Genomic DNA, 13,039 nt, shown 5'->3' on the forward strand with positions numbered 1-13,039 from the left:
TGTGTCCCTAGACACAATTGAAACAAGTGGTGTACAAGAGGATTATCATGTGTAAGTCCTGCAATAACATGATTAATAAACCTCGTATGTATCAAAATATCATGTGGAAGAATATCACAAATATGGGGTAGTAAGTTGTTATGAGTAGTGTATGGTAATTTAAAAAGACATCTGTGCGCCTTTCTCCATGCAGTACCAAACTTATCAAGACTAATACCAATTAAGTTACAAAATATGCTACCATGCAAACTTGTACAGTATGTACTGACAGTTTACTCTTAACATCAGAGCTGACTGTATTTAACTATAACTGTATTTGACTGTATTATTATTTGTATCCATCACATTGTTTTCTTTATCTCTCCAGTTTATGCCATGCTGTTAACTTATTTATTTATTTATTTATCTTTGGGTTCTTGTTGTCTTTTTTTGTTTCCTTTTAGTCGTGTCTGGTAAGTTGAAATGTCATCTGTCATCTCTTCACTACCGTGACACAAACAGGAAGCTGTCACAACCCCCTCCATCCACCTCTCATCACTTCTCCACCCCCCAATCAGCCTTCATGTTTCTGTTGTCACGGGCAACAGGGACAAAAGGACATTATTGGGTAAAACGGTGCTCAGCTTGGGCCACCAAGGTAAAGCCACAGCATTTCATTCTATCATTTCCCCTTTATGCATCACCAAACACGCCATCTTCTCCATGGGCACGTTACGTTACGTATCTCAAATGACAGTCATCAGGTCGATCATCATTATGCATCGCACAACGCCTGCTTAAAGGAATGAAAATGTCAACGTTTGTGTGATATTTTGAGAACTTGTCCAGCATCCTTTTTATTGAAGATGTAGCTGGCCTGCCTCCTGACCTTTACATTCTGGACGAGCGAGACCTGGTGTCACTGTGTAAGCTACACAGATGACATTGTGTTCTTCTGGCACCACACTTAGTGTGAGATGGATTTTGTCATTAAGATGCATGGATGCTGCATCCTTTTTGAGGCCTCCACTATTGGAGAGTGTCAGCATGGACAGATGGCTCAAATTTATTCCCCATTTCCATGTAAATTTTAATAGTCTTTGCCCTTGTTCATGCAAATGAGGGGACATGAGAATAATTCTGTTTTGTTTTCTGGTACTATTCATTACATGTATAATACACCTGTGTTTTGAATTTGAATAATTCACTGTTTTAATCTGCCAAACAGACACAGCATCAGCAAGTTTTGAAAGACATTCTGAGTCTTCAGTAACATTTTAATACTGGCACCATTTCTTTTTTCTTGAATAACCCAACTGTTATAGATAACAGTAGCATTGTACAAGATGGTATTCAGGTGTTTTGTTACTAATTTGTTTAATGGCTGTCCTCCAGTGCCTCCAGCTTTTGTGGTGAGACCGAGGAACCAGGTGGTTGGTGTTGGCAGAACCGTCACCTTCCAGTGTGAGGCTACTGGCAATCCCCAGCCAGCCATCTTCTGGCAGAGAGAGGGCAGTCAGGTAACACTGTGTTTACATTTCAGGCTGAAGTGGTCCAAATATGTTCACTTTCATATGTCATCCGGGTTTCTGTACATCTCTGGCTGTGTGACATCAATGAGAATCATCAGGTTGTGTTTTTTTACTACAAGGATCATAAAATTAAGTGTGGAATGTTCAGTTATATTCACTATGCAAAAAGTGAAGTTCCCATAAACAACAGAACCCATGTTGTGTGATTCACAGTCTGTTTCCACAGCCAGGCCTCAGTATTACACTGTAAAAAAACCGGGTGTCTCAAAACAAGATAAAAACACTAAATCTAAGGGAAAATATCTTGCTGCATGGACAGATAATTTCACTTGACAAGATGTGTTGAACTAAAGGCCCTGTCACACCATGACCATTTAGCCAGCGTATGCCGACCATATTAACAAACGCTGGCATAAGTCCAATAAGTTAAGGGTAAGTTTTTTATAAGTTAAGAGCAAGTTGAAGCTCGTTGAAACACACTGAAGCTCGCTCATGTACGTCCAGATAAGCTGAGCTCCTCAAAAATTTTTGGGCATGCTGAAAATTTTCAATGGGTGCCAGCGTGTGACTCATACGTCCCACACATGCTGGACATAAGTTGTAGGTAAGTTATGTGATTGTTGGCAGACGTTTGTTGTAATTTACTCATCCGTCCATTCATGCTGGCGACTGACTGGCTAAAAGCCGCGGTCCGTATGCAGAACGACTGTTTCACTCACACATGAAAAAAATATAATGTCTGAGCTGTTCATTTCAGTCCAATTCACCATCACAGATGGACATGAATCCACATAAAACTCCTGATTTTTGAAAATGACCTCTGAAAATACTTTAATTCGTGGCTGTAAATGCAGCGTTTTAAAGCAAGTCCCTCTGTTGTTTTTTTTTCTGCTGCAGGTGCATTTTTTATGCCCGTGCTGTGCCCTCTGATCACACAGAAGCACTGTGATGATTAAACTTTTAAAGCCATCGCTGTGGTGTGATCATCAGATGACCTGATCGATTGATTAATGCACTGTTTAAACATTTAAAGTGCAGTGGCTGTCGGTGATCACCACACCGATAGATCACACAGTACTTCCTTCAGATCACACCTGATCGTGGTCGACTGGTGCTTTCATTATTCAGGTCTGATCAATGTACCTGAAAGCTGCCACTTGGCACTTTCAGGTCCGCTAATCAGGAAGCAGCCACTCGGTGCTTTAAAAGTTTAAAGGGTCATAGCCCTCCATTCATTCACGGCAGCGTTTTCCACAGCCAGTCCACTCATCAGCATTCTGTACACAATGAAAATGGTCCACCAAGATAAAAAACGGAAAATAAAAAAATAAAATACGCACACCACACGGTGCAGTACCAACCTGAACCCCCCCCCCCAAAAAAAAGTGCGCACCGGAGGGTACCTGCCTCTGAGTGTGCGTAATGAAATGGGTGCGCTCCTAGAAAGCTCGTGTATTTAGGCTACACCGTTGTAAGAGACTGACTAAGAGTAAAGAGTGATGACAGTATTTTTTTAATTATTATTTGAACGTATAGACCCTCGGTCAGGTGATCTCCTGCATACCACAAAACCAAACCAACAACTGATCTGAGAAATGACACGAGACAATAGATTAACCCCACATACAGCCCTCCATCACAAGCGCAAACACAGCGCAATTGGGCATGACAGTCACACAACGGGTCAAAGATAAACCTTTCACGTAGATATACAGTGGTCCCTCGTTTATCGCGGGAGTTACGTTCTAAAAATAGCCCGCAATTGGCGAAATCCGTGAAGTAGACAGCATTATTTTTGACAATTATTATAGACGTTTTAAGGCTGTAAAACCCCTCACTACACACTTTATACACTTTTCTCAAACAGGCATTAACATTTTCTCACTTTTCTCTCGTGTGTAAACACGCTCAAAGTTCAAACCTTAGTAGAAAAATAAGACCAACCTGTTTTCAGGCCCAAACATTTGTTTGAGAAATAAAAATAGAATGTTTTCCTATAAATAATTATGATGGCTTTTAGAACTAACAAATTTAATTTTAACGATCAACCTATGAGGTTGGACACATAAGAAATTATTAATAGTGACTGACCAGTTTTTCACAGTTCCTCTGATCGCGCCTCTTCATCGTGGCGCCACGCCACTGTCGTGCCTTTTTCCACTCACACCTCGCTGCAGGTGTCTTCTTCCGAGTGAAGAACACACTTATGGGTAGTTGTTGGCGCTCTTTTTTTCTTCTGGGCGAGAAGATTCTTATAAACAGACACGCAGAACACAATGCGCCTACTCTCCCTTCGCGGTGCCGCAACAGGTGTCCCATCATCTCGACAGAACACCGGCCTGCTTGATGAGGATGCAGAGCACAATGCGCTGTAAAAAAAAGAAAAAAAGAAAAAGCGTGCAAAATTGGACTAAAAAAATCTGCGAAACTGCGAGGCGCTATATTTTCCAGTATTTCTTTTTCTTTCTTTTTTTTTTATTTTTGATAACTCTCACATCCGAGGGGGCGAGGTTGATGATGTGAGGGGGCGTTGCCCCCAAACGCCCCCTCGTGGCGCCAGGTCCGACGGGGTTGTCGGTAGACGCTGGATAATCGTCAAGGTGTGACAGCTGCATTAATTTATTAGACGTACGACAGCATGTGCCAGAGTTTTTAATATGGCTGGCAAATCATCAGGCTAAATCGTCAAGGTGTGACAGGGGCTTTAGATTGTTAAATCTAGAAATAAGCATGTTGAACACTTAAAATACAAAAACACGATAACACTTCTAATCTGTTTTTTTTATGTTGGTACACTGCAAATTATTTGGTTCTTACCAAGATTTAAAAAAAAATGCTGATTTAGAAGTGTTACATAATTTATCTTGTTTTAAGAGTTAATTTAATTCTCATATTCATTTTCTCAGTTGATATGAACAAAACTTACTGTTCTGTAGTTGATGTAATCTTATCTATCCAGCAGAGTATAGCAGTCATAAATTACTGTGATATTGCTGTCTTATTCACCTTATTCAGCCCCACCCACTTTTACAACAGAGACATATCCGTTTTGTCTTAGGACTTCCGCTGAGCGTGTTTTCAATACAGAACAACGGAAGATCTTCCATGGGTAGAAACAAAAACCTTTTTGAAAAGCTCAAAGGGAACAACTCTGGCTCACCCACGGGTCATAACAGAGTGGGAAGATGACATGAAAAAGTGGCCCTCGATTATTTTTAACTACTTTGTGTTGTCACTCAGTGTGGATGGTTTGGCTATGAGGAACTACTCGTATACAAGCACAATCAAGTTAAAATACTACCCGACAAGTAGTACCACTGTAATGCCAAGATTACGTAACGTTAATATACATATGGTGTTATTTCATGCAGTGCTTGGTTGTATCAAATGCCACAAAATGAGTAAATTAGATAGCAGCTAACACTACAAACACAGTTTACCCATTTGTCTCACTAGCATCCGCCGTGGCTTCTTCAATGGAGCGTTATAGTCCAACCATTTCTCTGGGTAAAGATCCAGTGGTGTGGGTTTTTTTCTCCATAAAATAAAAAGAACAGCCATAGGGACGTTTGGGTGGATTTTTCAAATTCAGCGCCTTTAGCGAGCATCAGAGATCCTCGTCTTTCGATGGAGGAGGGAGCAAGTTAAATGCTTGTCCACAGCACTCAGATCACTGCTTTCCATGTTCAAAACATCATTCTGAAAGCAATAGTTTCCTCTTCTTCCAGTTGTTGTGGCACCCACGAACTGAACAATTAATGTTGTTCATGTTTGGACACTTCTAGCGTACTGTGTTCCCACATAGCTAATCATTAGACACGGTGGCAAACCGGAAGTTCCTTGACAAAATGGAGCTGCCCACCTTTACTTCCTGAATAAGGTGAATATTGTTTGCTGTTAAATTTCAAAACAATTGTGCTATGTGGCTGTAATAACATATGAGGTGTGCTGCATATTATTTAACCCTTAGATATTAGTCATCTGTAATGAGCTCTTAAATGAAGGTTCAAGTAATGAACCCTGATGACTCAAAGACATCTGAACAAGAAGTCATGTTGTTGCAAGAAGTAAACATAAAATGTGCAATATTTATTTATTTAATTTTTTTTGGACAGTTTAACTCCCTGTAAATCAGTAAAGAACTCACTTTAAACTACAAGTTTGCACTCTGCCCTTTTGGCCAATTTAATGGATTACATACACATACTTTTCTACTTCTCTTAAACAATCTGAGGTGTTAATATCGTACCCAGGTAACAATTGTACTACAGCGGTGCTGAGCCAGTTGAATAAACGTAGATTGCATTCTTGATAAGGGGACATGATATCTGGATATAGGTTGATTATGATGTGATTTTTCTGCAAGTCACATGGTTAAGGGCATCCTTCACACATAATACGAACTCAGGGCGAATCACGGCAGAACAGCTTGTATGAGCAAACCTCGAAAGCATGGAGCCAACGGGCAGGCGTGCACGATCCCTCTGCAATGGTATCATGCACCCGACAGTGTTGTGCGAGCAGGAACACAGTACGAGCAGCTGGGACGTGGTGCACCACATCGTGCTGCTGATGTGGAGAACAATAATATAAAAACCAGCTGTATAATTGGTAAATATCACCGGGTTGATATAAATAATAAATAAAAGGGGACACAATACAGAACCCCGCGGTTAAATAAAAATAAATAAATGCCACTCACATGATTCAAACCCACAACCTCTGATTACCAGATGGAACGTTTACCACTGCAGTACAATCACTGTCTTATAACAGGAGTGTGAAATGGCTAAAATCAACAAGCAGATAAATGTATTTTTAAAAAAAAGAAAAAAGCGCTGTGACAACTGATCAAACAGCATTTGTTACGGCTTATTTCTGCTGATACATGATTGAAAGTGGCATATTTGTCACACTGTTGGCTTGTCATATGGTCCTGCAATGCTCCCAGGACACACGTGACATTCAGATCCCCTGCTGTGTGTCCACATGATCTGACGGTCCGTTCCAGTATGTTTTTATGTATTCCCACATGAGAATAGCCGGCAGAGACAGGCGCTTCACGGAGGAATGTTGGAAGTTCATGTCCTTCAAAACACGGTACATAGTCTCCAGCTGGGACATCCAGGAGCACGGAACTTCACAGTCGTGGGGCACTAAGACAAATTTCACATACAGCTCAACAATGATTGTCTGCTGACTGCTTTCATGCTAATAGTGGGAATGGTCACCCATTTTCTAAGTACCAAACGAGCGGTGTTAGATGTGCGTGCATGTCACCTGGAATTTGGCCGACACCTGCCATGAGAGGGTTCCATGGGCTCGTACAGCACACACGCTGTCTTTTCAGCCACTGGTGTGCGCAAATAGTTGTAGCAACAGGTGTACGAGGCATTGGAGGCAGCTATGAAATGTTTAGCATACGATTCCTGCTTCATGCGCAGTTCATGCGCAATTCGACCACATTCATTCTATGTGTGAAGGGGCCCTATGTAATGTGGGAGTCCAGCTTTGATTCATTGTGTCCATGGAGTCTATCCCTCTTTAAGGGCACAGTTTGTAAAAATATGTACAAACACTGTAGCACTTGCAAATATATGTACATGCTGATTTACTAACACAGAGGATTGCATCTTTCCAATGTGGAAATTTTTATGTTCATGCATATGCAATTTGGGGTGTGTCCACCGGAGTGCACTACATTGTGGGTGTTGAACATGCAACATGATTAAAAGCAATTTCAGGGGCTGAAATTGCATCTCTAATTTAGCACATTTGAAATCTGGGTGCTCACTTATCCAGTGTAGTGCGATTAATGCCACCATACATAAATCTGATTTAAAGTCATTCCCTGTGAGCTGTTTGGGTATGCATGTTTTTAAATTTAAACTCAGTAATCTTTAACACAGAATACACTATAATTAGACTTTATAATGGCCTGTTTTATCAAACAAAACATTCAATGAATAAATCAAATTAAACATTGCATTTATCATGTCTTTTCATGTAACAGAAAAATAAATTGATCGTCTTGTGTGTATCTATGTTGTGCATGTCCGTTCAGCTGTGATGCATTGTTGCCCACAGTGGCTGTCATTGGTCACCACATACTATGGTCAAGACTTGTTACAGTTCCATGGTCAGTGTGGACAGCAGCCACAGCTACCCACATATAACAACATACACAAACGATTCTCATTCCATCCCCTCCAGTTATGTGAACATGAAGACACTATATTAACACTGAAGTGATCATGTTGTCGTGGAGATGCACATTTGAAGATCATTGCCTTAAACAGACAGTTAAGACATGGTCAGACCGAATAATAATGCCATGAATAATGAGCCACGTATGGATTTGTCCGAAATTTCACTGATTATTCGAATAATGAGCCATGTATAAGATGTTCTTCTGAAGGAATTGCAGGAAACAGATGTTTCAAAAAGGCTACAAGGGCTTTCTCAGAGTGGAGTCTGCTCTGTTGCAGGTAGCCATCCTGTCCTTGTAGCCACCACGTACTCAGATAATGGGTCTCTAACAGCCTCGTACTCACCACTAACATGCCTTCTAACATCCTTGTTTGTCCTCATAGAAATCAAATCGTCCGCGTTATTTTTGCTAAACATTGCTAAAATTAGCGCCACGCTCAGAGATGAGCCTCGTTAGCTGAATAATCTAACTCTAAGAGTCACTATTCTCCCACATTTCTTGAATAACTCCACTCGCACAAAAAAATTTCATGCTACGTGGCTCATTATTCATTGTTTGTTATCCAGCCTGACCAGGGCTTTAAATGAGAACAGTGCTGAAAGTGGGGTTGTGTCAAACACTGCCTACCTCCTGTGATAAACCATTCTCAAAGGTAAATATTTTTTTTAAATTGTTCAATAAATAACATTTTCAGTTAAAAAATGTATGTTTGTCTTATGTTGCACAAAACATTCTCCACCCCAACGTACAAATGCTTGGAAGGCCTACGCAATTTAGCACCCGTTATATATGTGCTCTTAGTGGATAGGGGTAGTACACAAGTGGTTAATTATGCTTGTTTCCAGTGAGGAAGGTTCCTGGTTCAAAACTGACCTCTGCACATTCCCCATGTAATACAAAATTGCATCACAAGGGGCATCTTGCATTAAAAAAACAAAACGAAAAAAAAAAACAGGCAGATCCACCTCGGATCTGCTGTGGCAAAACAAGGGAGCAGCTGAATGGTCTTACTATATGGGAGCTTAGTAAATCAGGTCTTCTGTGTACCTGGGTACGTCAGTGATTCTTAACCTTCCTGCATCTGTAATCAGTAAAGCTTTCTGTGATCTTTTCAGGATTTTAATTGGTTCATCAACTGGAAAAATAATTCTGTTTCATTGATAGTAGCTTAAGACAATCATTTTCATCAGTTGCTTCTCATTTGACTTTCAAGCCAACAATCCTTAGTTGTATGGGCACTTTATGATCAGTTGTTAAGTTTGTTCCTTTTTTTTTACAATGATTCATGATTAGTTGTGCTTTCATTGGCGACCTATTGAAAAATCTTAAAATTAATAAGCTCTCAGACCTGTACTTTAATGCTCTGTAATGCTATCAGTAAACCAGATTATCCAGCCAAAGAATGCTCTGATGCTGTTTTCTAAATGGTGCCGTTTCAGACTGATCTTTCATAATTTCAGAATTATATCCTTTGGGCAAAGTTTTGTAGTTCAGTCAGTTCATGTGAGAGATTTTTTTTTGCTTTATTTAAAATTATCTTTTAAAAACGTTGTAGGTTTTCGGAAAGTGCATATTCCATTTCGGAGTGACAATTTTCAAGCCATCAAACAAATTTCTTCTGAAAAGAATGCCACGCAGCTGTTAAAATTCTGACTTTCATCCCCAACAGAACCTTCTGTTCTCCTACCAGCCACCTCAACCATCCAGCCGCTTTTCTGTATCTCAGAGTGGAGACCTGACCATCACTGATGCCGAACGCTCAGACGTGGGATACTACAGCTGCCAGGCCCTCAACATTGCTGGCAGCGTGATCACCAAGGCTCTGCTGGAGGTTACTGATGGTGAGCGACAGCCTTCGAGATATAGTGTCTGCGTGGATGAATGCCTCAAAGACAGGAACACTAAAAGAAACCCTAAGTGAATAAATGCTGGTGCTTCAGATAATCTCTGGCTTGTGAGGACAGTGCTGTTCATCTGAAATGTGGCAGCAGTGCTCCAGAGTGTATTAATATCCGAACTGAGGTTTGTGAGGTTTGGGTCTGGCCCGTTCAATGTGTTCTGTCAGAGGTAGAGACTGTCTGGTGCCTGTGCACCCAGAGCGCGGCGCACTGTTGGTCTTCGCTGGCTTCACACTGGCTAATGTCTCTGATGGAAGACTGTGGCCATGTGGCGAGGTCTGGAACGAGTCCTCTAATTGCTCTGCTAGCCCATCTCTGGCAGCCCGGCGGACTAACCTTGGCTTCATTCCCACAGAGATCAGGCAGCTATTATTTTGTTGAAGACACACCTTGAGTCATCCCTTCATTTGCCAAATGTCCTTCTTCATTTCAGGCCTACAATGGTATGTCCCCTCTCTCTCCCTCCACACTCCCCCACTCATTCTGCCGTGCTCTCTGGATAATAATAACAGTTATTAAAGTGAGCAGGCCGCTCTGAGGCCACCGCTTCTCCGCAGGCAGATCTGGTAATTACAGGTCATGCTGACAGTGTTTTAGTAATTGCACCATCCCCAGCACAAAAGCAAAGACAAAGCAGACCAGAGATTACTCACCGCAGTTTAGCTGGGACGATCTATGCACACATGCATACATCATTAGGAAGCCCTGTTTAAAATGCAGCCTACACTCTTCGCTGGATCTAAACTGCAAATCAGAGGAGATGACAGCAATCGTCATGTACAGTGGTATAAATAAAAATAATAATCAGTTTGCTGGAGACAAACTGTGAAAGACACTTGATGAATGAGACACAACGGAGACAAAGAATTGTTTAATTCTTTTGCTTCCTTTGTTCCTCTCCTGTGTTTGCTTGCCTTTGCATTACAGACATCATTGTTACTTTTTTTTTTCCTCCCCTAGGATCACACCCTGGGAGGTAGTGACGAGGAGTTCGAACAATCCTCATGCTAATAATACTGTCTGTTGCTGTGCGATGCTTTTGAAGCACTTTTTTTTCCCCCTGGTTTTGTGTTGTGCGGCTGGGGGATGGACCGTTGGCTTTCTGGCTGCGAGTGTTCATGTGTGTTGTGCCAGGCATCTGCTCGAGCTGCACTGAGAGCGCTGAAGTATCCGAGGCTGCTTCGTTTTAATTGCTCTGCTTTTATTTGGCTTACTTCGACTCCTGCTGCTGAATGATTAGAAAATTGCTTCCAGTTCCGAAAATTGGATCGCATTTTACAGTTTTCACGTGCCGACAAGATGTTTGTCACATTCTCACCGTTCACAGCGCATTTCCTCACGCAACCTCCGTGTAATTGTGTGGCCCTGCTGTGCTACATTATATTATTTCTCCTCCTCTTGTTAATTCTCCATGTAATATCCGATTCTGTTCGCTCCTTCCGCAGTGGTGTCAGACCGCCCTCCGCCAGTTATTCGGCAGGGCCCGACCAATCAGACGGTAGCTGTTGATGGCACGGTTGTCCTCAGTTGCATGGCATCAGATAACCCTGCTCCCACAATACTGTGGAGAAAAGATGGCACGCTGGTGTCCACTCATGACTCCAGGGTCAAACAGCTGGACACGGGCGCATTGCAGATACGCTATGCAAAGGTAAGACATACACACACAGATGCATTTTTAATGTACAATGATATTAACATATACAACACAGTATTATGTGTTCCACTGTCACATTTATACTATGAAATTATTAATGTGAAATCTCATTGTGTTGTAGTTTAGGCACATTAAAGGTCCCATCTTGGCTGTCTGAGATACACAGTCCAAAGCACATAGCACAAATCAACTTGGGGAGTGTAGTGTCAGCGTAAGCACAAAATACGTAAGCCATAAAATGGTAAATAGAAATAAGCTGCATTTATATAGTGGTTTCATGCTCATTGCGCCTCACAGTAATGCCTCAAATTCACCTCGCACACACACACCGGTGTCGGCGTACTGCCATGCAAGTCGTTCAACTGCACTGCGGGAGCATCTTGGGGATTAAGGACCTTGCCCAAAGGCCTTTAGCGATTTTCCAGTCGGACCGGGATTTAAACTGAGGATTTTCTAGTCATAAATCCACTGCTTTAATTAACCATTGGACCATCACCTCCACAAGGATGTTATCTAAGAATGTTATCTAACGTTTTCTTTAAGACATACCATACGTGCACCAACATCTGATGCATTACTATTCAGAGGACAAACTCAGAAGTAAGATGTTTTCTGGCAAGGATATATGTTAACACAAAATGCACGCAAGCAGAAGCATTAGGCATGGACATGGACAATACAACAGCTCCTGTCAAAGTACCGCAAAACACTGGAAGCTGTGTTAGACCTGTTGTCCTGTTGTGACCTGTTGTGAGTTCAGAAAATAGATGGATGAATAGTTCTGGAATGACAAACAAAAGAAAAGCCACGGAATGGCAAAAATAATGGAGCTGATCAACTTATGAGCAGCACATGGCATGCACAATTAACAGAACAAATAAGAGAAATAATAATACTACACCCTAACGACTAACACCCTTAGACACCTTAGTACATGTTTATTTACACTGCATTATATGAATAATCAAAAAACAAGTATATCCTAAACAGGCCCAAGGCCTTTTGGTGCCAGTACTTATCCTTAAATAACATAGCATAACGTAGCTTACAAAATAATTGGTTCTTTTCTGTTTGATAACCCACATTCATTCATACTTTTGTCCACATTTATTTTTATATGTATTTGTTAATACCGTTATTGTAGGTTTAACTACGCTATTATACTTTATACACTAATTACCGTTTTTGTTTATCTTGTTAGCTTGCTAGGTACAGTTGGCTTATTAATGGCTAATTTAGCTCTTCTAACTAGAACTAGCTTATTTTCGTTATTTACAATTTTATTTTACATGGTGTAGATTTTTAATGATTCATCGGTTTATGTGTTCTTTTTAAAGATATCAACATATAGTACCTTAGTTCTTAGGTTTCCATTTGATAGCATATAGATTATGCTTTTTATTTTCCTATAGTATGCTAGCAGAGTTACTTTAGACAGATAACAATCCACATTACATCATAGATTCTGTTTCTATAATAAAATACCATGACCATGACCAAATCTTCTCCTGTATTAATATTTAGGTTTTAATACCTACTCCTGTATATTATATAGTGCCATGTTTATTGTATATGTTGTTTATTACCCTTAATATTTAAATATAGTTATATATATGACGTCTTATCTTTCTTATGTCTTATTATTTATTATCATTATATATACTTTTTTCTTGAGCCACTTGGATGGGTAGGGAGAAAAACCTACCATTCCTGGTTCTCAAGACCAGGCACCTAAGTAGCTCTACTCTACTCTTTTCTACTC

The 13,039-nt window shown here is 40.7% G+C and overlaps 1 protein-coding gene across 1 annotated transcript in view; it reads left to right on the plus strand.

Moving 5' to 3' along the window:
- robo1 (roundabout, axon guidance receptor, homolog 1 (Drosophila)) overlaps window positions 1-13,039 on the plus strand; it is a 516,486-nt gene that overhangs the window by 397,312 nt on the left and 106,135 nt on the right. Inside the window, 4 exon segments of the mRNA XM_034168365.1 lie at window positions 444-452; window positions 1,375-1,499; window positions 9,392-9,563; window positions 11,066-11,271. Coding sequence (XP_034024256.1) covers window positions 444-452; window positions 1,375-1,499; window positions 9,392-9,563; window positions 11,066-11,271 — 512 coding nt within the window.

This window comes from Thalassophryne amazonica, chromosome 4, assembly GCF_902500255.1.
Source record: "Thalassophryne amazonica chromosome 4, fThaAma1.1, whole genome shotgun sequence".
In the NCBI taxonomy this organism is placed as follows: domain Eukaryota; kingdom Metazoa; phylum Chordata; class Actinopteri; order Batrachoidiformes; family Batrachoididae; genus Thalassophryne; species Thalassophryne amazonica.